Source organism: Sycon ciliatum, chromosome 3 (assembly GCF_964019385.1).
Source record: "Sycon ciliatum chromosome 3, ocSycCili1.1, whole genome shotgun sequence".
NCBI classification, from domain to species: Eukaryota; Metazoa; Porifera; class Calcarea; order Leucosolenida; family Sycettidae; genus Sycon; species Sycon ciliatum.
The window spans coordinates 12,018,158-12,046,013 of record NC_088645.1 but is presented as its reverse complement, the minus strand read 5'-3'; the positions used below and the strand labels follow the sequence as shown (position 1 = coordinate 12,046,013).

At 46.0% G+C, this 27,856-nt stretch overlaps 3 protein-coding genes across 4 annotated transcripts; 1 reads left to right on the top strand and 2 right to left on the bottom strand.

Annotated features, from left to right (window-relative positions):
- Positions 1-2,173: 2,173 nt before the first annotated feature.
- Positions 2,174-19,896, bottom strand: LOC135812471 (uncharacterized). 2 transcript variants are annotated; one of them, XM_065325829.1, is made up of 6 exons: positions 19,510-19,896; positions 6,338-6,691; positions 5,688-5,875; positions 4,305-4,427; positions 3,601-3,804; positions 2,174-3,056 (listed from the first exon to the last, which is right to left on the bottom strand). In XM_065325829.1, the coding sequence occupies exons 2-6, from the start codon at positions 6,510-6,512 to the stop codon at positions 2,616-2,618; spliced, it is 1,131 nt and encodes a 376-aa protein (XP_065181901.1). In that variant the 5' UTR covers positions 6,513-6,691; positions 19,510-19,896; the 3' UTR covers positions 2,174-2,615. The 2 variants fall into 2 exon arrangements, with proteins under 2 accessions (XP_065181901.1, XP_065181902.1); XM_065325830.1 differs by lacking the exon at positions 19,510-19,896 and having other exon boundaries at positions 6,338-6,995.
- LOC135812855 (uncharacterized) lies at positions 7,889-11,894 on the top strand. Its single transcript, XM_065326071.1, has 6 exons — positions 7,889-8,060; positions 8,510-8,670; positions 9,620-9,689; positions 10,069-10,109; positions 10,461-10,691; positions 10,938-11,894. Exons 1-6 carry the CDS (start codon positions 7,889-7,891, stop codon positions 11,358-11,360), a joined length of 1,098 nt encoding a protein of 365 aa, XP_065182143.1. The 3' UTR covers positions 11,361-11,894.
- Positions 19,897-20,761: 865 nt separating the features above from the next.
- On the bottom strand, positions 20,762-25,857 carry LOC135812470 (uncharacterized). The gene is made up of 5 exons (XM_065325828.1): positions 25,720-25,857; positions 24,527-24,577; positions 23,999-24,039; positions 23,048-23,269; positions 20,762-21,696 (listed from the first exon to the last, which is right to left on the bottom strand). Exons 1-5 carry the CDS (start codon positions 25,802-25,804, stop codon positions 21,238-21,240), a joined length of 858 nt encoding a protein of 285 aa, XP_065181900.1. The 5' UTR covers positions 25,805-25,857; the 3' UTR covers positions 20,762-21,237.
- Positions 25,858-27,856: the final 1,999 nt, after the last annotated feature.

Genomic DNA, 27,856 nt, shown 5'->3' with positions numbered 1-27,856 from the left:
TACATGGCTGGTCGAATTGGTGACGGAGGTAGGTCTGCCGATTACAGTAGTAAGGCGAAAAAAAGAGGTGCAAGTTACTCAGTATTCCTACAACAAGACTGGCATGGTGACTAAACGGTAAACCCCTACCGTTCTCTACATCTCGCCTTTTTTTCTTTGTTGAACCAATACTGGCAATAGTGATGATGTTGTTCGCCCTGCTCTTGCGTTGGTATCATCTTCGCTGACTCAATGACGCGATCCGATTACCACCTCCATACTTGTATTCGTATTTTCATTTTTTGAAATCGCAAGTACACACGGGCTATAAGCCAAATTACATGGAAACGAATATGGGAATGGAATGAAAGACTTCACACTTACGTGTAACAACATACCGGTACTTCCGCACTAGTACCTAGGCCCGCTCGCAAAAAAACTTCAATAGTAAAAACCATAGTAGATGCCGCTGTCTGATGATCGGTCAAATGCGTGAACTTGAAGCTACAGCTAAAGAGTCCTTAGCCTCTTGTGGTTGTGAATTTTGATAGTGCGACTATGTACATGTATTACCGAGATCGCTCAAGAACAACTCAGCAATCCGATATTTGGCCGACTGATTATCTCGCCTTCATTTCTTACGTAGAGAAAGTAAAAATTGCGAAGCAGGGTCTGAACTCTTGCTAGAAAGATGCCTACAGTATTCTCAGCATGAGACTTTTTTACAGAGGGATAACGACTTAAGGTTACCCGTATGGCCACCCATGCAGCTCTGCAGGTCCGACGGTACTGTACACGATCTTTGGATGTTTACCTTTTAACCACGCACATCAGATTCTACACAATTAAATAGCGAGAATTCCTAGAGTACTGAACACCACGAGGATGGAGCGACACCGAAAAGGCGGAAGAGAGCAGAGACAACCGGCTACACGTAGTCGTAATGCCGCGGTTCATGCCCAAACCAAGTCTAAAGCAATCCTCGGACAGCATAATCTGCACATCATCCGGCCACAAACTGATGATGCAAGTAGTCAAGCGCCACATTTAATATACTGTCTTATAACATACCCATTTATACTGTATATGTGCGCATTCATAATGTCTGAAGGTTTGTGATTTTCAAAAAATAAATACATAAAACACAGCGCAGATTGAGTAAAACACAGTTAGTGAGACATGGCGCGGATGGTGTCAGTTTAAATGAGAAGTGAAAAGAAGAAGAGGCGACAGTCAAGTTGCTGTGACGGCAGGCTCGTTACTAAAACTTAAAAGTCACACCAGTATACATTGAAGATGGAGAGGTACATGTATAATCTATTCTGGTGTCGACATTTTGATAGAAATTCTGAATTTTTGCTATCATAATGCTCGTGCCAATGGTTGCGCTGGTGACGGTATTGGTTCAACAGAAGTTTATACAGGTGGTCATGTGGAAGGCTATTACCCGGCCGTACAATTTGTTTCCCTCCTAACCTCTACTTATCTTTATCGCCGTGGTTGGCTACCAACCACTCTCTTAACACTGACCGGTGCTTCCACTGAGTCTTGGGATGTTGCAATAAATAAATAAATAAAAACAATGTTAGACTCGGGTGAAGAGCCAATGATTATTTCTAAGAAGAAAAGAGTATCAAAGAGCTACAAGTTACGCTATAATATCGACGTGTTAGAGCTGACTTCCACCTACATTTAGGTGTAGGACGTAAGTACTGTTGGTCAGTGTTGCGCAATGTTGTCGCATGAGCTAATTGTAAAGTAACTGGTGGTGTTAGTGGATATTAAAGCGTAACTTGTAGCTTTTTTTGGTCCTCTTTTATTCTGATAAAAGCAACGTATTTGTGGTCGAGATGACATGTTCATGTAAATGTAGATACTGCCAGGCAAAAGCTACATTTTGTGCCAATGCCATGTCCATGAGTGCATGAGCACGTTGTATTTTAGAAGAGTTCTTTCCACCCTTGGCTGGTCGCTAAGTGCAGGTTACTGCACGACCGGTCACGTCAGAAAGCAGACCTTATTGTATTGACATACCATCAGCATACTCAAGAGTAGATAAACAGTTTGTTTATCTACTCTTGAGGATACTTTAACATGTCTTCTGTTCACCGTGGGCTGGTCGCTAGGACCAGGTTACTTCGTACTAGTGCCCATGTTGGGCATCGCCACACAAGAAGGACCATACAGATTTCTACAACATTACAATCTTCTCGAGTAGTTACATGTATAATTTTACATACCACTTGTAATGTATACATCTTTTTTGGAAGCTGGTACAACAATATCATACGAGGCAGTACTTAAAATGTAAACTTAGATGCACGTTAAGCAAAGAAAATGCAGTGTGCTGCCAGCAGAAGATACAGGGCTTTGGTCACTTCAGTGTCGGGTATTCCAAATGTTTCGAGAAAGGAACGGGAGTGCAAGGGTGTGTGTGTGTGGGGGGGGGGGGGTGCTAGTACTTAAAGTGTCCTTCGAACATAATTATGTGGCAAATGCATTGTATTTTGTAGATCGATAAGATGTTGCTTGAGTAGGGTGCACAGAACTGTACTTAAGCAGATGAAGATATGGAAATCATTGTGCAAACAGTGATCAAAATATGGTGAAAATGTCCAGTATTATCACGGGCTCAATCACTTCACATAAATCTCAGCCTTCTGGATGCCAACACCCTTGGGGGTGCCCGAGTTGCTTTGGCATATCCGCATTATGATAGGCAAATCTGTGATGCCTTGGTGCAGAAACGGGCGATAGAAGTAGGTCGGCTCATTGGTCTGGGGAATGGTGTGCGTGAAGTTGCAGCTATTGCTGCCTTGCCACAAACGGCTACGCTCGCTGATATCATAGCCCGAGCCCGAACCGAGTGCTTCGCTGCACACGTAGCTGTTGATGGAGATGCTGGACGCTCTTGCGCCGCCATGGCACGGGCAGCGAGAGCTGGAACCGCTGGTGCGTGTTGCACCTACGGCATACGTGAACACGTGACTATTGGCCACTGGTGACTGTCCAATCATGATGCCATCCCCTTTGCATGGTGGAGTGGGGTTGTTGACAAATGCTTCTGGCCGGCCGGACTGTAGACAGAATACATGAAACAAACCATATACGTCATGAATATGAGCTATGTTGTTATTCTAAAAAAATACTTGAAAAAGAGCTCAACATCAAGAGTACAAACCCTAAATGACAAACGTTTGCAATGAGACAAGGCTAAGATAGATTATGGGTCCCCTCCTCAACCTCTTAACCCAGGACACGAATCAATGTTGTATGATGATTGCCCTAACAGCCATGAAACCCTAGTAGTAATAGTATAGCAACAAATCGTTAGTCTTGTTCCATTGCCAACCATTGCTTGTAATTATTATTACATGTATATAATTATGTCAATTCTAAACTCGCTAACCCCAAAGACACAGTCATGAATGTAATACGGAAAGGCGCTTCCTAGAATCAAGCATTCAGTGAAATGTATTCAGTGAATTTATGTTGAAGCTACATGTATAATGTAGGTTGGCTCATTGTTGGGGGGGGGGGGGTATCCTGAGTGTCTTTCCTCACTCTCTTAAGAGTGTCCAGCAAGACCCAGCATTGACTATGCCTAGCGATGTCACTTACAGCAAATCCGGTCACGTATCCCATCACATACTTGTAGTCCGCGTTGACTGGGAATATATTTGGTCTATCTTCCTTGAACACGCACAGTTTCACGTCGCCTTCTGAGCGCAGCTGCATGCGCGGTGGACAGTAGCCCTGTCCTGCCGGGTCGATGTTGGCCACGCGGTTCCAGCCGCCGTTGAACCTCTCCATCTCGCAATACACCTGGACATTCAACACATATATAGACCGTGTAACCATGTTAACGGACTGTTGGTAGGCACAAGGCCACGTGGGCTGAGGTACAGTTACTTCCCTAGGATAATGGTCTGAACCGGGTGTAGCACCCATACAGTTCAGATGGTCGCAAGGCGACCAACCGTGGATGGTTGCAGTTAGGGGCACTGTTCTACGGCCTTGTAATATGTATCGCCGAAGTCGCACCAACCACTTCTTCACATTGTAGTATGCTGTCAAACTAAAAGCGTGTATTTACTTCGAAGTACATTACAAGGTTTATCTCATACAGCATACATGTAAGTGCACGTGACTTGAAGCCACGCAGATCGTTTTCCGATAGGTTCTTAGCACGTGATATTCCGTCAAGAGCCAAGAACCACATGTGGGGTGCGGCCCATCAGTCGACCATGATAGCACCATCATGCATAATATACATGTCATAATTATTATCAGGAGGGCTTTGATCATTTGTCATGTGACCCTACCTGTATAGCGGCAGCAGTTTCGCCCCGCAACCAGTAATAACCCGACTTGAGAGTGGGGTGAGACAGATGCAGGGTATCGCAGGACAGCTGGTCGTACACCATGGGTTTCCCGGCCCTGGCCACCTGAGCAGAAAGGCATGATATGTACATGTAGAAAACAGAACGACAGTTTTGTCTTCATATTAAGTACTGTGTTTGTCATTGCACTGACCTATCACAAAGCTTGATAATCATAACGACGTGTTTGCTGCTGCCCACCTGAACATTGTATCCACTATGAAGAGGAGTGCTACGAAAGAACTCGTCCAAGTTTCCAGTGGCTTCTGTGCCTAGTGGGCCAGTTAGTTTTACTACAACAACAAAAGTAGAAAGGAAAAGGACATAATATTATGGAAACGAGTTAAGAGTAACTCGCCACCACTGTAACTAGATACTATATACAGTCAGAATGTGCAACAACTAGGCACAAAACTGACAGAGTACTGAGACATTCGACGTCCTGACACCTAGCTTCAACACATTTCCGTAGCGCTAACCGACAGCCTTCCAACTTGGAAGGTTCAAGGTTATGGAAAGGCCAAAAAAGGGAAGGCAAGCGCAACGAAAACGAGCACAAGCTACAGTCCCAACGGAACAAAGAATGTCGATTGTCACCGGACGATGACGAGACCAGTAGGCGATTTAACTTATCTTTGATATTTTTGACCCACCCAAGTTGGGTGGTGTGCTGCTTTGCTGCCTCGAATTGTAGTAAGACCGCTTTGTCAAATCGCCTACTGGTCTCGTCATCGTCCAGTGACAATCGACATTCTTTGTTCCGTTGGGACTGTAGCTTGTGCTCGTTTTCGTTGCGCTTGCCTTCCCTTTTTTGGTCTTTCCATAACCTTAAACCTTCCAAGTTGGAAGGCTGTCGGTTAGCGCTACGGAAATGTGTTGAAGCTAGGTGTCAGGACGTCGAATGTCTCAGTACTCTGTCAGTTTTGTGCCTAGTTGCTGCACTTTCTGACTGTATATAGTATCTAGTTACAGTGGTGGAGAGTTACTCTTAACTCGTTTCCATAATATTATGTCCTTTTCCTTTCTACTTTTATTATTGACTCAATACCCGAGTTTCAAACAACAACAAAAACCATTCATTTAACTTTATAATAGTATTGCCTTGTACTGTTGTAGTAACTAGTCGAGATGTGTTGGGCCTATCGGGATGATCGCCTTGTCCTCAGGGTACACTCAGGTGTTTGCAGAAGCAATGAAGTAAAGCAGAAGAATATAAAATTGAAAACCAGGCGGATTAATTCCAAAAGGCAAGGAATTAGTGCCCCATCACTGTGTTGTGTGTATCAGCGAGAACTGTGGCAGAGGGAATTTTTTGTGCGTTCTTACCTTCTTATTCAACCTGTCGACGACCTCGTTTATTTCCATGGTCAGCCGCATAGCTCCTTGCTGTTCGGCCCTTGAAATGGCTTTGTCGATCCTCACTATTGTACCGTTTTCCACTCCGTTCTGCCATCCTCTCTCTAATTCCCTGATTCTTTTCTCAGCCAAGTAGTCCACATGATCTTCAACGACAACTGCACGAAGTTTAAAAGGAGTTCAAAGTTCCGAAGTTAAAACCGGCTTGAAAATAACCGGCAAATTCATGGAATTGCACAGACAAGGGTCTCTCAACTCAATCACTCAAAAGACGGTATCTTTGCTGCTGACGTCACCTAACCAAATTTTGGGCATGGCCAATCATCAGGGCGTAACCAGATACACAGATACCCCGTAGATTAATTGAATGAAGTTGGTCGACGAGTCCACAGCCATGATCAATCATCAATGAGCATTTTAAAATCACTTTTCTATTTGAAAAAACGCAGGATCAGTTCTGGACAAATCTATCTAAATTTAGTTGCAATGACGCCCGCATACAGCATGACACTAACACAATCGTGCGGAAATAAGCTCAAGGCTGCAGTACAGGTGTCACGTCAGATATATACAATGAACATGTACAATCATGTAGATAGCTGACTCGCCTAATAACTTACGTTCCTCGCAGGTTCGGCCAGTAAAGAAGGGTTCGCATGCGCAACCATCCTGCCGACACCGACCGCCATTCTTACACGTGTCTGTTCCACACGCCTGTCCTTGTGAGTTCACACCAGCAAAGAGGAGTGCAAGAAGCAAGGCAAAGGCGCCGCACATTGTTCGCCAGGACGTCATGGCTGCCCTCTTTTGGATGGGAAATAACTGTAAAAAAGATATCGTTCCGTTGGGCCAAGGTTGTTCACCAGAGATACCTAGCTCTTTAACTGAAGGACGAGTATATATAGGCCCAGTGTGGAAGCGGAATTTTCCGAAAAGATGGAGAGCCGATGGAGGATCCCGGACGTTTTTCAGGGCTATGAACGAACACAACAATAGTCAATACGCACGTGTAACGCGGATTAATGTGCTGAGCAGTGAAATGCGACTGGTGCATAAACGAAACCTCAAGTGCACCCGTGCGTAAACTCTGCTTTGATGCATCTGTTACAATGAATGGGGGACGAACGATGGAGCCAAGACGTGTTTTGTCACTCAGCCTACACTGCAAAGTTAGCTTGATGGGCATCGATGTTTCCCCACCTGTCAAACTGTTGCAAGGGACAGCTTTCCCCAAGGCCAGGGGCCCAGGGCACGCTGCAAAGTGGTGACACTGTCTGTGTATGTACGGATGATACTTTAGGCCAGCAGACACGGACGACACATCAAAGTGCGTTGTCATGTGCTGCGCGCAGTACAGTACAGTAGCGACAACTTGACAACGCAGAGCCTCAGCGAAATTCATCGTCATCGTGTACTGCCATCGATTCACAATGACCTACTGCAAACAGTGCGACCATTATACACGAACATGAACCCATCCCCAATTTGGATGAAGGAACAGTTTTGATCCTATAGCCTGTTGGTGGATGGAACGAAGTTACTTGTAAAGTTGTCAACATCTAGATAACCACTCACTGTTCTACTGCAATGCATGGTGTCCTCTAAAAGTACAGTTATACTCACATCATGATTAATTTAAAGGAAAACAGGAGAAGAGAATTTCCCGGACAGCACCACCAACGACGTGAATGTTTTTTTTGTTTGAAGTTTTATTTTACATCGCAAACCAAACGGGCATTGATGCCCAATATTATGATGGCGATAGAATGTTCGCGGTCACACTTCACGTAACGGCGTAAAGATCACATTTGCTGTAATGTTGCTTTCGGGGGTGGTTGGCGTCACTCGCAGGAAACCCTGTAACAGGTTCGCGCGGGGTTTGCAGGAACTATAGGTACATGTTACAGGACCAAGATTGCAACCACGTCTACATGGACATGTCTCTGGAGACTCGAATGGCTCACTAACAACTTTAACGTCGTGTGTTTACGACACACTTTGTTGCAGTGGGTTATCCAGGCAAGCTCATTGAGCTCAGTGTTGGTCGACAATGGCATAAAAAGGACCTTCACCGCAAATCAGTCAGAAATTGAAAAGAAGGAAAGTTAATTTATATCGCGATTTGTTTCTCGACAAGACGGTAAACGAAGGTGAAAACGTTCACTACCAGTATGAGTTCTCGATACTTTGCGAGTGCCGGCATCGCCATACTCCTCTGCTTGCTCATAGCAGCGGAGACTTGTAGAGCATGTTCAGGTTCCAATGATTGTAGAAATGGAGGCACGTGCAACAGCGGAAGTTGCACATGCTTGAGTATCTTCACCGGTGCCACATGCGAAGAATGTAAGTCCTGTGCGTTTTCGTTTGGGTTAGTGGTCCTCCTGAGAGTATGAGTGCCCACCATAGGTGAGAAAGAATATTTTCTACCCTTTGTCACACAGCATCGTGGTCACTTTTCCCCACATTGCTACTGTCCTCTTGGTAATATTTCGTTCATCTTGGTGCACACATAGTAACTTTCTTTTTAACACATAGCACACTACCTTTGAATCTGCAGCAACATTGTGAGGCTGCAATGTCCTTTCCCTGTGTTGATACGCTGAAAGGGGCACGGTCAAACAGTTGGATTTAGGATATACTGGGGATCCAAGTAGTGACATTTGAAGGCATCGGGCGACTAGGTGACTGTGAGCGTGGGTGGGTGTTAGCCTACCCTGACGATAATTATGCTCTTCAATTAATGGTGATATGCTTTTGGCTGTCCACGACCGGTCTATGCTATCACTCTGCAGTCAAGCTGAAAGGGTCTATCAGTGACGTTGAAGCCAACCTCGAAGCTGTGGAGACGACGGTTTTTAACCTGGCCAAAGACGACATCAAAAAGGCTGGCAACTCGGGCCTGAGCGCTGCGAAGGCAAAACTCGGCGAAGTCGAAAAGCACATTTGTGGACTCGTAAGTCAAATCATTTGACATTCCCCACACTCTCTAGTACACGAGAAACAGTTCTAGTGTACGGTACATGTACATGTACGTGTGTCATGTACATGCATGTGGAAAGTACCTGCTAGTGGTACAGCTTGTAGGCCTACCGTCCGCACACACCTTCCAAATTTATGTGAATGGACATGGTTTAAATAATAGCATCTTTTTTATTGTATACACTAATTTATTAATTTGGACAATCGGCGCCGCTCGCAGCGTTTTATTTTTGTGTACACATGATCAGCACTTCCGTTTTCAATGGGCCTGTCATCCGAACCTAGCAACAGCAGAAGAGTGTAGGCACACTCGCAAGCATGCTGATCAGCTGAAAATGATTCAAAACCTTGCAAAGAAAGAGTTGGAATCTTACCGTTTCATGCTCCCCAAAAACAGAGCCTTCAATTGTGGAAATGATACCAAACAGATTGTATTTTGCGTGCTGGATACGAGTACCGTTGGTGTGAGCGCACCGAGCTGGTGTCGGATTGAACTTCCCACATGGTACATGACTGTGCACGTACTCGTCTCGGCTCATCAACGCAGAAAAGAATATATACATGTACATGTACTATAATCACGCAAAGTACAATCTGGCTGGTATCATTCTTCTTCTTTTCACGTGTACATTTCACATTCACATTTCTCTCGCATGTTTGTTACTATCGTAATAAGGCATGGTTACGGCACAGTTAGTACTCTTGATTGCCATAATAAAGTTGCTGTCTCTGAAACGCTTGTTCACGATAAGCATAGCTCTTCTATACTCCCACAGCACTTAATTGTTCTCTATTGTCCTTTTCAAGTTTTCCCGTTCCCCTTTCCCGGTGGGGCAGTGTTTTGAAGTATAAAAAAACAATACCTATCAGATTGCATAACGTCTCTGTGTGCATCTTGTCTCATTTCGTTTTGCTTCACACAGCTTGGCGAGGCGGTGTATGAGGCACGTGACTGCAAGCAGCTGCACGACCAAGAGGGAGACCTCCCATCAGGTATTGCACTTGCAGTATTTTTTATAACATACCTGATAGCATTGTGCTGCTCTCTAGAATCCGGTGTCTTCAGAGGCAAATGCACCTCTCAGCAGGACTAACATTGTCATGTACATGTACGGCATGACATTTGTTGCTCAACCTAGTAGAGAACTTGAGGACTCATACAGTCCCAACTGTGGAAAGGATATGGGTACCACAAACCATTCGAAGACACTGTAAATCTGAACTGGTAGGTATGACGGCCAGATCATTGTTCTGTTCAATGCTAGGTACAAGTAGTTAAGATTCCTGATCATGAATATCTCTTCTGAACTGCCTAGACTGTGCGTGCATTCAATACGACCATGTTCCGTTCTATGTGCCTCACTCGTTGCAGGGTATTACTCTCTGCGGTCATCAGGTGAAGGACTGAGGCGGGTACGTATTCTGCCTCTCAGGTCGATGTTAAATCGAGAAAATAATCTAGGCGGATGTTCACTACTCACTCTCTTTGGTCCTGGTCTTTCAGCATATTCAAGTTTGATTTTACTGCATTTCAACCTTCCCATGTCCCCTGAATCTGTCCAGGTAGCCCCTACTACTAACCACTATCAACTGTACGTCAGATTCGAATGTTTCACCTAACTCCTGCAGACAGATGCGTTAACCCCATCTATTTTTCATTTGGCCTACATGTATATGCGAACTGTGTATATTGTTTCAGCATGTTACAAAGCGGCGGGCTGATCTTCGACCAAGGATAATCTTTTGTTTTCTCTTGTCCTTCAGGTGTACTGTAAGATGGAGGGAAAGTATGGCGGTGGCTGGACTCGAGTGGGTAGAATCCATCCGGAAACCCACAAGGACTGCCCTCTGCAGATGGAATACATCGAGGTCGAGGGAAAGGCCATGTGTACTCGACCGGCAAGAAACAACTTTCTGGAACCGGGAGTCTCCGGATTCCTGGCGCCGGACTATATCCCTTACACCGAAATCAGCGGCTACGTGAAAGCATACAGGGTAAGTGACACATTACCCATGCAGTGTGGGTGAGGAGACCACCTGTACACAGCGACCACATTTTGAAGGTCACATGACCGGTCGCCTTAGACAGGTTTCATTGTAAGTGTTCCAAAAGGGAAGAAACAGAACAAACTGACATCCAATTTGCCAGTTCTATAGTGAACTTTATTTCTTGAGATCAGTGACCAGGGCGTAGCTCAGTATGGCAAATTGGTAATGTTCCTCACTGTTTTCATTGCACAGCAAGGGACTGTGGATGCGTTCCGGGACTCGGCCGGGAAGACGGACAAGCAGTGCTTTGCTGACGGCATAACCATCACGGCAGGATACCTAGATACTCACGTCTTCACGTATGCAGTGGGCCTTCCCCCAGTCGTCAACAACATGGGACGGTGCCCTTGCCATGGGGGTACAGCACCTCCGGAGTTCGTCGGAAGAAACTACACATGTACGGCAATGAGATCCGGAAACCCAGGCTGGCAAATGTCAGACCATCTCTGGGAAGACTCGACGCTTTGTCCGGGTGACGACAGCGGTGCGTGGTTCAAGGTGGCGGCACCGCCAGGATTTGGCATTGAACGTGGCAATCCGATCAGGGTTACTCCTTGCACGGATGAAGCCGTTGAAAGGATCGGCATAGACGATGCAGAGATCTATGTTCGCTGAGCGTGTACGAGTGGATAGTAATCTGGGAACATATGAATTCACTCTTCCTTTAATGGGAGTAATGTACTAATCAAGCGTACTTGTATTTCTCATATCAGTGGAACAACACATACCAATGCATGCTCTTGTCCTGATAGCACTCATTTTGCTCAACTTTGCTACAAAGCCAAGCTTTGGAGAGTCTCGACCAATGCTCACATTATAAGAATCTCAAGCAGGCTGCACCAGCTCGTACAACTTTTACAGCTTAGATATTATGTGTCTTTACAATTCCCATTCCTTGCAGAATAGCAATTTAATCCTAGAATGGTGTGCCTCCCTACACCCGATTGTGTCATTGCTCAGTATTGATTTTTCACAAATGTTCCTCTTTTTCTTGTGCATGAATTTTAAAATGTGTTTCCTTTGAATCCAGTAGATCTGCTACTCATAGTCTGCTGGCAATAGGATACTGCAGAGTGTCTTTGGTCATGAGAAAACATTTCGCGACACCTTAGCATTCGCATTCAAGTTTAAACTACTCTCTATCTCTCACATGCCCAGAGCCATGCCAATGAAGAATGACAACCATGACAAAAGGGTGCTTATGACAAAAATTTCACAAACTGAGTTATGGACACAGCGCAAGGGCTGAATTCTCACTGCTTCTGCTGCAAAAAACCGCATTCAAAAAGCTTGATAAATCGCAACGAAAATTAATCGAATTCAAAACGAAAATGTGCACTCTCAATATTGCATACTCAACTTTTGAACGAGTTTTTCTCAGTTTGATGTCGCGTGCCATAAGCACCCTTTTGTCGTGTCGCGGCTTAAATATGAACTTTGAATGGGTACACTACTCAACCAGGACATCTGCGTAGAGAAAGTACGTAGACCTTATTGGGGGTGGGGGCATTGCCGATACCCATGCTTGTAAAATACATGTCAGTGATGGAGCTGAGGGGAAGACTTTGTGGGCAGTCTCTTGGCAGTCTCAAACAGAAAGTTGCAAAAAGTCGGTAGTCGGTACAATTTCACGTAGACAATCTATTCCTGACAAAGATAAAGAGTGAGGTCAACTTGATGCTATGCGCTGCATGCTTACAAGCCAACTAAGTATAGAAACACCATGCACTGTGGCAGAGCAAACCAGAGCAAGATAATACTAGTAGGCCTTGTTAGTCGATCAATTTGACCAGAAATCACCTACAGTATTGGGGCGGGGGCTTCATACGGAAAATAGTTACTAGAAAGTCTATGCAGGGGAGTAGCTGGTCCCCCTTTCAGGGGGGGGGGGTGCATGACCGCATACAATGTATGTGTAGGATGGCTGGTGCATGTCATTCATGGTCATAATGTGCATGCTGAACCTAGGTCAAAATTGTAAGGGGGTGCACGACAAAGCCGCTGGTATTGGGCTACAGACTCACTGTAACACCCCAATCACCTCCCTCCCCCTCACTTACATGTATCTATTTACATGTGTTTCGTAATCCCGTCCATGGTGGTGCGCTGGATAGCGCACCATGGACTCCTTTGTTGTCTCGATCATTATTTTCTTTTGTATTCTTCTTCTCCTCTCTTTGTTATGGTCTATCAGTAGGAGGTGTATTCTGTAAAAAATAAAAAAATAAAAAAATAATAAAAACCCACATTAGCGCTACACTCGCTTGGAAAATTCTCAGAAGGAAATTTTCAGCACGCCTGCATGCGGTATTGTGCATTTTAGGGGCGTTCGTTTTCGACCCTACAGGTTTGGGTAGAAAGTTACTAGAACTACTTCTTTCGGTAGATGCGTTCGTTTTTCCTACTAAAAAAAGTAGATTCTACCTTTCTCCGCCGACTCTACCAGGTTCAAGCTGGTAGAAGTCGGTAGAGCTATGGGACTTCCAGAAACATCAAGGAGTTGCACACTACTCCATACAGAAGAGAAAAACTTCACGTGCATATCGTGAAAAACTACTAAATTCTGTAAGACAGCGTTCAGCCACTTACCTCTACCTTCTACCTCTATCGGTAGGGTGACTCTACTCTACTCTACCAGGTAGCTTAAAACGAACGCAGCCTTATTCATGTTGTGAAGATATGCAGCAAGGAAGGATGGAAGGGGAATTTATTGAATCAGTGGGAAATACAAAACACAAACACACCTTGGACCTTGGACGCATATTGCTAGGGCGATGACAGTGTGCGAGCTGAGCAATATGGCGAGTGACAATTCAAGTCACCCGCCCGGCGATATGTTTGTACACACATGCACTGAAAACTCTTCGCTGGCTCTGGCGGAGGAGGACGAGGACAACGAGACAACTTCCTCCACTCTCCCCTGTCTTGTGCTACATCATACCAGTCAATTTCCGGGATCCCCGCCAAATGTGGAGTCAGATGGTGGAACAGTTTCAGGGGCAAACTTTGTTTCCGTCACTACTGCTATGTCGGGATTATGCTGGTGCAGTGTGTGCTGGAACTCAGGTAGCTTGTTACCTAAGCTAAATGCATTGGTGCAAAGTAGTCTGAGTGAACATTTACCAGTATTGTGATGAATAGCAGAACTAGGCATGTGTGCAAAAATGAAAGGTAAATGTGTATCAAAGCGGTAGGTTTCTGAAGTGACTTACTGCAGGACTTGTTGGCCACTCTCAGGAGATTTTCGTTTCCATTTTTTCCGTTGCTTGGATCCAGTGGTGGTGGCACTCTGGTCCCGGTCAGGTGTGACGCTATGGCGTGAACGCTTGGATCGGTTGACTTACGGCCAGGTCAGATCTAGCCACCTCACGCCATCTCTTCCTCTGGGCCAATGACTGGGGCTGAGCGACGAAAGTTCCCCGAAGAGGACTGGCTTGGGAAGACAGCTGGAATCCATCCTGGCAATGTGACCAAGCCAGCGAAGACGATGGCACCGCAGAAGCCCACCGATGTCTACAGGGAGTACACATACCCCCCCCCCCCACACACACACACAACGCACACACACCACACACACACACACACACACACACACACACACGCACACACGTTGGACTTGTAGTTGCTCACTGCCAAAACTGGTCACGTGGGTCTCCCCGGGAGAGGGAGAGAGATTCAAAAGGAATCCTGGAAAGATGGCTAAATCGGCTACTGAACTGGCCAACAGCCCCCCCCCCCCCCCTCCCGAAATCCCCAAATGTTGTGTGGACTTGGAAATGATTCCACTTATGAGCTCAACACACTGCAGTAAGTGGGTAAGGACAAGGTTTAGAAACAGGATTGACGGCATCAGGATATCCGTCTGGGGTTCCAACTGCACTTAACCCTGCCCCCAGTGAAGGTGATACTTGTTACCAGTGCACACGCACACACACACACACACACACACACACACACACACACACACACACACGCACACGCACACGCGCACGCGCACACACACACACACACACACATACACACACACACACACACACCTTCCTTCGCCCACTGCCAGGATTGGCTATGTGTTCCCAAACGGGGCGACTTGAAGGAGTGCTGTCTTCGGGACGCGGCATGAGGGCCTGCGAGTCTGGCGGGACGTGAACGGCTGTTTCACTGTTTGTTTTTTTGCTTTTGCAGAGCGACGGGAGGTGCAACTATGTTTAGCGATGTCTTGAGGACGGCTGAAACGGCGTGTGCAGACCATACACAGGAGTGGTTTCACGGCAGGTTGTACACGAGAGCCTACCACACTGTAGACTCCATCCTGACACCTGGTTCTCCACTCAGACCTATCATCTGCTGTGTCAAACCACTCATTCATGCCAATGGACACCGCCGCCAGGTCATGTTTGACTGGGTCTTTCCACCTCTTCCGGAGGCCATGTGGAGGTCGTTTAGACGGCAAGGCACCAAAGAGCAATTGGCGGGGAATACGGTCATCCATGCGAGCCAGGTGGCCCAGCCATTGGAGACGACGCCGCCGGACCTTGTCAGAGACCTGCTCCATGTCTCTCCACCACTGCCGTACCTGAAGGGTTGTCAAGTGCTCGTCCATCTGGCGCGCCCGACTGATGCCCAGGATCATGTGTATAGATTGCAGGTGGAACGACTCCAGACGCTGGAGATCCCGTTGCCTCGGTGTTCAGTTCTCAGCACCATAGAGGAGTAGCGCCAACACAGTGACTCCGTACACAACACGCTTGAAACCGATAGGAAACTCGGGGTTCGCAAACACAGCCTTCTTCAAGGCGCCAAATGCACCCGAAGCTGCGGCGATCCTGCGAGAGACATCAAAGGTACTCCTAGCATCAGGAGTGATCTGGCAGCCAAGATAGCGAAAGCTGTCCACGCATTCGACGGTTCCACCCAAAGGCAACATATCCGACGCCACCACACCAACGCCCATAGGCATGAATTTAGTTTTACACACACACACACACACACACACACACACACACACACACACACACACACACACACACACACACACACACACACATACCTCAGACCTCAGACGTGCCCATCGCGGAAGCGATGATAGCGAACAGCTATGTTAGACATAGCAACTTGTGCTGGGATTACACCATTCAACAGCTTGCAAGGCTGATGAATTGACCGCCACTATTTTTAGCCTGGTATCCACCACACAGCTGTTTGAAGTGACTTTTTCTGGCCAGTGAATCCCTGTTTTTTCATTTTTCCATTTTTTCTACACACACACACACCACACCACATACTCCGGCATACACTGGCTGTTGGTAACCACCCAGGAGAATGAAAGAAAAGTCAGGAAGAGTCTGAGAAAGAGAAGAAAGACATGTGCGACCATAATCGTCGGGAATTGAACCCGCAACCTCTCGATTGGAAATCGACTGCACATACCACTGCACCATATGGGACACACACACATACACACACACACACATACACACACACACACATACACATACACACACACACACACACACACACACACACAAACACACACTTGCACATGTTGCTCACTGCCAAAACTGGTCATGTGGGTCTCCCCGAGAGAGGGGAGAGACTCAAAAGGGATCTTGGAAAGATGACTCAATTGGCTATTGAACCGCCCAACGGCCGACACCCCTTGAAATCCCTAAAACTCTGAGTGGACTTGATAATGTTCCCACTGATTGGCTCACCACACCTCAGTAAGTGGGTGAGGACAAGGTACAGAAAAAGGATTGACGGCATCAGGGTATCCGTCCTGGGACCTAACTGCAGTTACCCCTGCCCACAGCGAAGGTAACACTTGCTACTGGTGTGGGTGGCTAAATCAGAGTGGATCTGATCTTCACCAGCACAATTGATTATACAAGAGTTAACAGAAGCAGTCCATGGTTAACAGCCATGTAACGTTATGCTTCAAAAAGCAAGTATATGAACCCTGCACACACACACACACACACACACACACACACATACACACACTACTACTACTACTACTATCAATCAGCTACCCCGTGGGGTCACGCCGCCCTCCACTCAGAGAACTGAGCGCAAGGTGAGGGGCAGTGGCGCAAAACAAAACAGGAAGTACAGCAAAATGAATTGAAAAAAAAGGAAATCAAAACAAGCTGCCATATTGATGGAAAAGAACTCACAAACAGAGGAAAGAAATATCACAAACCAGATGAACAGTCTGCTGTAGGTCCACTATAACATGCAACGACTGAAAAAGGAACATGATGTTCTGTTCAACGTCTGTACGCGTACTGCTTCGGCCTTCATAAACCAGGAAAGCACAATCTTGAACTGGAGGGTGGGAACCGAACGTCCCACAAGGGTTCCACAAGACGAACTTTCACGAAACGACGAGGAGTGTGCACAGCAAGCTAACATCACTACACCATCGCCGCACGACGACTGGCCACTCAGGTCCAAACAACACGAGAAATCCACAATTCCAGCTATACATCGCGCAGGAATATATTGCTGCGAGTGTGACCTGTTCCTTCAGGAATCCACTTGCTTTGCCGAACGCCACTGCATTGTTTCAGGCTGGGGATCGATCCGAGGGCTCGCCACGCCACTGCGGAGGATGCGGAAAGGACGCAAGAAGACGGTGACGGCAACAAATAATTACCCGCCCTGGTCGTCAGCTCACTGAATGTCCTTCCGCGCGAGCGAAACCGGCTGCAGGGCATGAAAAGCCTACTGCCACTCAATACCCAGGGACGACCCTGACCAGAAGGCCAAGGCCGCCCCGTGGAGGAGGCCAACAAAGAGAAAACCAGGAGCTAACAAATCTGCTTCCTCTCCGCGAAATTTTTTTTACATACACACACACGCACACATACACACACACACACACACACACACACCATGTACCATGTATTTGCCCGTCGCAAGAGAAGCACGCAAATCTGAAAATGCACCGATGTGCACCCGCAGATTTTTTCATAGCCACGATAGCAGATCTGAATCTGATTGAAACAGATCAAGACCAGCAGCAAAATAACTGTCTAATCCACACAAACTGGCAAAGCCATATGAATCCCCCTCCCACACACACACACAATGCACACCTGGTTTACATCACATGGTCGACTGGGAACCTAGAGCCAACAGACAACAGGGCCAACAGACACATTGCGCGAAATCGCGCATCTATGAGCGACATCCACATAAACTGCTGGGACCATGGTTGTGTACTCGAATCTCATTCTGAGCACCCTTTTTTCTTCCTTTTTTCAGCCGTTTTTTTGCAAAAAGTCCTCGAACTCGATTTTTTTTTTGATCGATCGTTCTTCAAGGAAAGACGAGTGGACAATCGATCAACAGGGCCGAGGACGAATGCGTCTGGTTGGAGTTCTTGCGTGGCACAGGATGACCAGACACACATATAGATACATTGCGACGATCTAATCTGCACAGTGTTTCCTAATACCGCACGCACGACGGTAAGTACAATTCATGTGATTTCAAATTGTTTGTGATCTACAACGTCGCGTGCAGGACGGAAATACAGCAACAGCACGACAATCGTTATACCAGGCAGTAACCAACAGTCACCTCCGTCACATTCTCCAGATCAGAAGGCAAGTAATGCAGTGAACATGAAGAAATAAAGTATTAAAGAATGAAAAGTGAATAATTCAAAAATCTCAGAAACGTTGAACGTAAAAAACACTGAGAACAAGAAAAGTGACTTACTTCGATGGCAAAAGACAAAGCGAATGTTCCTCGTATGGACCTGGCTCTTGCGGAATCAGCCACACTGTGGAACCATGTGTTTGATTCCACAAGGGATGGCTACCTGCTCCTCACCAACCAGCCTCCACGACGGTGTCAAAGTCGCCAAAAATACGAAAGTTGAACATTTTGTGCATGCATGCAATAGAAAATTTGTGCTGAGTATGTCGAGTGGCCATTCGCACAGGACAAAGCCGTTGCGCAAGCTGTGACTCTGAAATTTCGTCCATTGGTAGCGAGGGTAACCCTGAGCTGGAAAGTGTAAGGGATGGCATGCTACACTCCCCCGCATACGCTTGACAGCACGATTTGAGGCGTGGAGTAGTAATATACCAGTATCTTACTACCCCCTGATACCTGATGCATGGACGTCGTCATCTTCATCCCGCAGATTGAAAATGTACAGGTGTCGCGTGATTTCGCGCAATGAACCAACAGCCTCAGCCATGAAAGCTGTTATAGTAACGACACACTGGACTGTGGAGCCGAAACAGTCCCACTTCCAAATGCAATGGCACGCGCGTGCACACACACACACACACGCATACACATACCGGTATGGGCCACATGGCGGGCGTGTTTTGCACGTCAGAACGTACTGCACGCTTCATGAATTGATCCTCCTGTTGTCATCCCCCCCCCCCCCACCCCTTTCCCAGCACACACTTACTCATGTTCCCAGGACACTCGAAGTGCGTGAGTATTGTTTAGGCCATGCGGTCCACCAGCCTGGGCTGCAAGGGATGCGAGCTTCGAAAGATGTGGATCAGTCTCCAAGTCACAAGTGTTGAACACTCTTACAGAGAATCGATGTCATGCAGCCCCACTGTAAACACTTAGTACTGTATCTAATTACGACGAACGTAGTTCAGAGTTATTTTTGGTTTTGCTCGTACAAAAGGCTGATTTATGTCCAGGAGAAAGAAAGAAAAAAAAGTTCAGTGCCATTACACAAGATTTATTCTGTAAAACTTTAGTTCAAGTACAACGATTACAATACCTTTCCCAGGAGGAAAACATCGAACGGCGACTAGAACTTTTAGCGAACTTCTCTTCGAATGCAATGCTGACCGTGTCGAGGAGGAGGGCCGCTTCAAATCCCACTCAATCGTTGCAAGAGTACAAGAATTATTTGCTGACTGCCAAGCCAGCCTTCCGCGACATGCTCCAAGCACCAACAAGTCCTACCTAGGTTATGTGGTGTTGCCTACGTTGACGTATTCACGGGAGAGTGCAGCTACTCAGTTCTACCCTCACTCTACAGCATCTCTCATGAGGCGTCTCACTTGTCGGTAGCTAGCTGCCCAAGCTGTCACTGCAGAATGGCCTGGAGAACAAACATCAAAAACTGATTTCGGCTTGCTCCGTCTTTTCCACGTGCTGCACGGGTGACTTTGGTGCAACTGCAGTGATCCTGAGCGCGAGCATGCTTTGAAACTCCTCTGTTCATCTTTTCATTCTTTTGACTTCAAATATTTTGCGAACTGAAACGGTCCCCGGTCGCAGGGGTTCTAGAACCTCTCAACCCCTCCCCGCCTATCCATCCCTCCCGTCTCTCAATCCACGGATTAGCGAGCTACAGCCTTCCTGATTGTATTACAATGTCATGTAGAACGTCTACATTGTACAGCACTAAACTTTTGCGCATGATGCCGGCAGAAAAATTGGCAGAATTCGGTACTTTTTCTGGTAAGTTTCATGCATATTTGGTATGTGGATAAAGAAATGGAGCAGAATTCGAGGAATTGCCCGCCATAAGGTTTGTATGGTTCTGCCAATTAAATTCACTGCTTTTCGAGCAGAATCTGCCACCTTTTCGAGCATTATCCGCCAATGCCTATTGTACAGTAGTGCAAATTCAATTATGGGACTGGGCAGAAGACCCAGGCGGTATGAAATAATTATAGTGTTGCGACTTATCTCAGGCCTGCTACACTAGCCCTTGCCTTTGCAGATGAATTTGGAAAAATTGGCAGATTTGCCTTGAAAAGCCGTGAAATTGGCAGAACCATACAAATTATTGAAATTAACCATATGGCGGGCACTACCTTGAATTCTGCTCCATTTCTTTATCCACTTACCAGACATGCCAGAAACATACTAGAAAATTTCCCAAATAAATAACCAAAATAGAAAACCAACTTTTCTGAACCGCCACTCAGCGTTCCGTCTGTAGCATGAGTACCCCGATGTTTCATCGCACTAACGAGGATCTTGGAGGATACTGGGGCGTCAACATGTCCAGCTGGCGCTTCCACAGAGTTCAAATTTTCATTATCAAAATTTTCATTCCATGTGCGCTGAAAGAGAAGGTAAAAATAGAACAAGCAGGATATTGTACGAGAATTGCGTCGGAAATGCAAATTGTTTTGATCTATTTTACATGATTGTAATGACAGGGCCAAAAAATGAATGATTCAATCACCCATGGTCGCATGTAATGACAGCAACAGCATTCGATTGCGCTAATGCAATGCAGGGATAGTGATGTTTGGCCGCTGTGGAAGAAAGAGAGAGAGGGAGGGGGGGGGGGAATAGTGGGAGAGCTACAATGTAGGTGGGGAGGAGTTGATGATGAAAGGAATTTTGCTGAGCATGAGTACAATAATCTAGATACGTATAGTGAGGTGTGTTGCACCATAATGGTATCAGCTACTGGTGTACAATAGATGTCAGTGCATGCAGGGCTGTGTCGTGGAACGAAGACGTCACGACAGTCTGCAAAAACCTACGCGCTGACGTATATCTCGCCGAAGTCAAGACCAATATCTTCGTCCAGATAATTATTATCCATGCAAAGACGCAGGCTGATAGGATCGGTCGAGCTGCGTCCAGTGTCCACCTCAAACTCGGGTGCGCGGCCGGTTCGGCTGCCGTCTGGACCGCAGCTGTAGCCGCCTTCAAACAGATGGTCCTGCGGGTCGAAATGCCACAGGTGGAGGTTGTTCAAACGCGGGAACTCGGCGCATGTATAGTTTCTACCCACAAAGAACTGGGGTTGAGGATTCCAAGTACTATAGGAATTGCAGGGACAGTGTGGGCCATGAAGACCCTCACCGAATGCCACTGCATATGTATAAATGTGCTTTCGCTGATTCCATGGGGATACTTGGGTGATGGATACTCCGTCGACGTACGACTCTGTCAGGCTCTTGAAGTTCCAGGGGAAACCATCCGGAGTGTTGTACTGCAATAGAAAAAGAGCAAAAGAGATTGGAAGATAGTGATACATGTGTTCAGGAATGGTCATAATTCACTTCTCCATGCCACGGGTGAGATTGTCTTTTCTGTGAAGTGGACTGTTTTTTTTAATTATTATTATTAATATTATTATGAAATGACCCAAAGGCAATGTGCCTATCGAGCTGTTGATAACAATAATTATAGGTCCTTTTCTCTTTCCATAATTATTACTATTGGCTCAACATTCGAGTTTTTATTCTTTTCTATTGTGGATATTTCTGCGAAAGCCAGACTTTACACAGTAGCTCGGCGAGTAACCAATGGGATGACGTGGTGAAATGATGTCACTCCAACGTAGTCCCATAGCGATGGGGGGGGGGGGGGGCTTACTCAAGGCAAACACTCCGGCTACTACTTCCCACTATGTTGCTCCATCGGACATTGATATGGTCCTTCAACAACCACCTCTCCTTTGTTGCACTACAGTCCATTCATTGGAAACTGGCACCCTAACTTTTTGATGTCTCCCGCACATAGTTGTAGATATCATGAAAACAACATTACATCCTGCATAGTGTGACCCGTGCAATTACTCCTTGCCACATTTGAGGCCACAAAAATCCAAGAACAGGGAAATAGAAATTCAGCCAGGTTTTGCAAAATTAGGACAGGTATGCCCTGGCAAAATGTATGGAGAAGCAGATCCAAAACCCAGATTTTTGAGCTTTAAAGTGGGTTTGATCCTCAATTCGGCCCAAATCCGACTTTCAAAAGCCAGCGGGACTGTTTCCGATGAATGGACTGTAGGGTCTAGCCTCTTTTACGGGCAAAATTCGCACAAAGGATAGAAATACACACAAAGGATAGAAATACAATACAAGTGCAAACCCCAGAAAAACATGTATAGCCGAACAACAAAAACAATCCCTTGGTGTGCTGGCATTATTATGATGAGCCGTTATGCCAGGAGCATTCGTGTCGCTGGGGTGAGCCGTCCCATTCCCAGCCGCTCAGTATACCACTCTACGCGCTTCAACCCATCCCCATAAGTTTACATCACATCCTTTGAGCCGGTGTATGAGTGCTCTCTGGTAAGCCAGAATATAATTGCGTTCCGTTCGCACAGTCCCTCTGAGATGCGCGGATGAGACGTAACAAACAAGGTCGAACAGTTAGCTGCCGGGAGATGAAGTCAGTTTTCAGCATGGCAAGATCAAAAGCAGGAGTCCCTACATCCCCTTTGTTTTGTCCTTTTCCTCGTTTTTTTTGTTCTCCTTCTGTTTTCCAGTAGGGCTGTGTCAATAGTAAAACAAAATATATAAAAATGGACAGATTCCGTACAATGCTACCCCTACCTGAAAGCCGGTGATGCGACCCTTGACGTAGCGATAAGCTGAAGACGGATTAACAGTGATTTCAGCACATCCACGGGATCCGATCCTACGTGTGCACAGAGTCCTTTGCCTTCCAAACCTGTCTGACTTTGTTCCTGAGACCAAGTTGCCTCCGCAGCCACCCGGCGACAGAGGATTGATCGAAATCACGCGTTGCCAGTTCTGCGTTGGAACGCAATTCAACTGAAAATAGAGAACACGATTACGCAAGACATCATTAGAGGAGCAATTGTGTTTCGTCGTCCAATTTATTTGAGGATTTTCGGGAGCTAAATAGAGGCGCGGAAAGAATTGAGTTTTAGAATGACGTGTACCGGAGAAACGGAATGAGAAAAGCAAACTCACCGCATGTACACAGACTTGCATGTGGTCTAAGCTGCCATCACATTTTAAATTATTATTTTTTTAATTTAAGCGTTTTCACTTTCCTCAAATAATTCGCCAATTTTCCCAAGGGTCCACATTTATAATGTTTGTTAAAACGGTTAATGCTACACTCAGTGAGTTTTCCGCATCCGTTGGAACGCCACCATCGCAAAGTCGAAGATGCAGCGCCTGAAGCGGTGGGAGGCGTGAGTAGATCAGATAATTGTGCCTCTCCCTTTTTCAGATTGCGCAGACTCTACTGAAACCAATTCAAGATCTAAGTCAATCACCAACAGTCAGGTCACTGGTCTTTTCAACACCCCCCCCCCCCCCCTCACACACACACACACACACACACACACACACACCTGACCCACACAACTACACACACGAAGACGTACCAGATAAGCAAAGGTCGATAGAAAGAAGATTAGAATGCATAGCAGCAATCTACAGGCTGATAGGTTAGGCCCGGATGCCTCATTACGAGAACGAGTCCATAGGTCAACGGACGCCACATTGTTAGCAGCATCAACACTCACTCACCCTTTCTACTCGTCCATGATCTCCCGTAACTAGGACCACACCTGCAAGGGTATCAGAGAACAAGAAGCGACTTCCATGTGAGCATGGGCATAGATTGATCTTCAGATTTCAGAATTTGGTGTTCAGGGAATGGGTGGACATTGAACAACTACCATTTTTCTCATCGAAAGCAGGAGAAAATCTTGTGTTAGAAGGAGAAAGTGGTTTCCAGAACGGTAGCTAATACGCTATCACTGCTACGCAAGCATACAGAATGTCGGGCAATACTGCCATTGAAGCCGAAATAATGCAGGCACTTCTTTCATTTCATAATACCTGAAAAGCATGTATCATTCAGCCGCATTAGGACTGAAAATACTTGACATTTGCAGTCTTGTATTCCGGCTCGCTACGTTTGCCTGCCTCTGCGCTCTAGAGGGGCGAACCAGCTGTCCTTCAAGTGATAGGTTGTACATGACTTTGTACACTATCGCTTCACCAGTCTTCAGTTGGATGTGAATCAGTATGTTGCCGTGCTTGTTTACTCACCTCGAGCATTCGGCATGTCTGCGCACGTTGCCTTTCTACAGTTCCCACCATCTACACAAGCACAGAAAGACACAAAAAAACGAAAACGAAAGAAGTTAGCCAGGGAACGAAAAACTACAAATCTCAAGTATTCTTCATTATCATCATCAATAAGGACTCGGAAGTAGTTCATGCACCAGTTTTCGGGCATCCTCTTCAAATGAATTACAAGTAACCAGAACCAATGAAACATAGGGATAAGTAGCATCACGGGGGTGGTAACCCCTACCACCAGGTGGTAATTTTATAAAGCAGTTGGTGGCAATATATTTGGTCACGCTCTTGGACCAACATTCAGGACTTTTAGACGCAGCCTAACACCCTGAATTCCTCGCAAATCACAACTTTGCGTGCCACTGCGCAATCAATGCAGCGTACAGCTGATGTTGAATCTGTAAGCAAGGCACTTCAAAGCGCCCATCAGGGGTCTGCGGCAGATACTTCAACCTTGAGGAATATTCTATAAATCTTCAACTACAATAATGATTACTAACTAGCGTGAACATCTCCATCAGTGCACATTGCCCCGATGATGCCCAATGGGCCAAATACTGGCAGTAAATCTAATACTATTGTTGTCATTCAGCTGAGCCGCCTGTTCGGGGATGGAGATGTTCACAAGTGGATATACGGCGCAGTAGTGGAGTTGGAGAGTTTTGAGGAAACAAACTAAAGTCATCTATATTTGCTAGGCTGTGAGACATTCCCTTCCGCACATAGAGCCAGTAACATCACAGACGTTGAATAAACTTCACTGCCTGGCTATAGTGCTACTTGCAAGTAGAAGCATGCAGGTTTGTCACCAATGTACTACACAGCCTCTGTCAAGAATATCATTGTACGACCATGCAGATCAAACTAGCGCAGCGATGGACACGCAATGTAGTCAGAGAGTAAAGGAAATACTGGATATTATGATACTTGACTCGGACGGAGAGTCAAGGATTAGTTTCTTTTTAAAGAGGACCATAAGTTTACGAGTTAGTTACCCGCTTCGTCCAAAAATAACGATTATAACGTGATGCAACTAAGCATCAGGTCATTGAATGTCAGTATCACATCAGTCATCTTGTGCTAATTTTTTGCACATTCTGACTCATCATTATCCTGCTTATAATCTAATACTACATATAGTTGCAATTCCTAACACTTACGGCAAACTGAGGACATCACAGCTTGAGGACCGACTAGGCACATTGTCAGCACAATAGCAAACATTGCAAATAGTGTGGCAGCCATTTTGCCACCACTGAAATGGACTTTCTTTTTGAGACAACAATTGAAGACTGAACACCGACTCTCTGAGCAACTGACTTTACTAGCCAAACTCGGTGCCCTTTTATAACCAGTCCAAGCTCCGAGCTCGCACTCGTCAGTGTCGCTCTCGAGTTGATCGCCTGAGTGCTCAGTGAATCGTGGAGGTAGAGAGCCTATGCTGCGTTACCCAAACGCACGCAGCAAATTCTAGGACAGCTTGTACGCCTGTAACCAACTACTGCCATTGAGTCAAACATTCACATGCCGAATGTGTGAGCTGCTGCAATTTCATGATCGCCTACAGTACATAGTGATGCGCATACATATTTGCAGTTTTCTGGTGGCACATTCATTCTCACCCTGTCGTGCCGAATCAAGGTTAAATTTAGGCATCATTCGGATTGTTTCTGTTCCATCTCTAGGGTAAAACCAAAGCAGAATGTCGTATCGTAACGCATGTTAATCCTGAAACACTGTAACCTGTTCAATTCAATGTCGTGGCGGATCCACATCCTTCCCAAGAGTCAAAGGCGAAACTGTTTATCAAACCCAGGACTGTACGCCGATCTCTGATGGCACGGTCTAGACCACAGTTGTGGAGTAATATTTTTGGGTACCCTGTCACATTTACATTATGCCAAAACACCAGTTACATGTCCGTTCCCCCGAGACACACACACACAGCGTTTTGACATACCATGATAACGTTGACGAATGATGTAAACAACCATGTATCTAGCGCTACCCCTGTTACCCTCTAGTTACATTATTCACTGCTGCTGTGAGTGTCAATGGACCCTCGCACGAATGCCCGCCACACCATCTCTTCTCGGGCTAAAAATTCTATAGGGCAGATACTGTAACATGTATTTTCTGTCATGGCCACCATCCGAACGAAGTTCTGTTTCTCGATACACACGACTTGTAAACGAGAGAGCTTGGAAGCTCAGGGCCCTACGCTATGCTTTTTTGCCTTGATGACCTAGACAAAAAAAAAGCATAGGGATGTTATAAATTCTTTAAAAAATTCCTTTTTTTTAGACATAACCTGGGATTCGAACCCGCACTATCGCGCGCCCTGGATTCATCCCCCGATGCACTTCGCATACATACTAATTCTTCCAAGTTGTTTCACATTGTGATCTTGCATTTGAAAGCCCTATTTGAGTTATATGCATTGTGGCCAGCCGTCTTTGATGGCACGGTACGGTAGGGGATAGGGACGGGACAGGTACGATCGAGGGTAATACGACACCGTCTCCCGTACCGTACCGTACCATCAAACACAGCTGGCCACATACAGCTTCCCGCAATATTCAAATAGGGCTTTCAAACGCTAGATAGTAACGTAACGCAACTTGGAAGAATGGGTATGAATGCGAAGTGTATGGGGGAATGCATGGAGGGCGATAGTGCGGGTTCGAATCCCAGGATATGCCTGAAAAAAAGGAGAATTGAAAAATTTATAACATCCTATGCTTTTTTGCCGTCAGATACGGATAGCGCCAGGCGTGACACAAACAAACACACAAACAAACACCAAATTAAAGCTGTGTGGACCCTGGCTAGCGCCAGACGTTACTGAAGTAACGTCTTCTGCATAGCTACGGGAATAAAATTAATTTTCCCCGTTGCAGCACTCTAACTAGCTGTAGACATGATAAGATTCATATTGATCGTAATCATTGACCCTCGCCAGTGCAGTAGGCAGTTAACTAAACGGAGATCTACACGCTGCGGCACAAAATTCGCAACCTTGCACGCGGCATTGGCCTACATCACGTATGTTGACTGTGATTGATTACAGTCATGTGTAACTGAATTTTCACGCGATTAAATGATAATGCTTTACGTGCTGCGATTAAATATTGTGAAATGTTTCCTTTTTTCCTTTTTGGCCCAATCAGCCTGTTTTCTTTCAAGGAATCACCGGGGAAGATGTAGACGTTTGGAGATACATTTCGATTTTTGTTCTGACATCGGCAGTGGACAAAATTAATTGTTTGCTTTGATTTCAGTTGTTTCCTTTGCTCG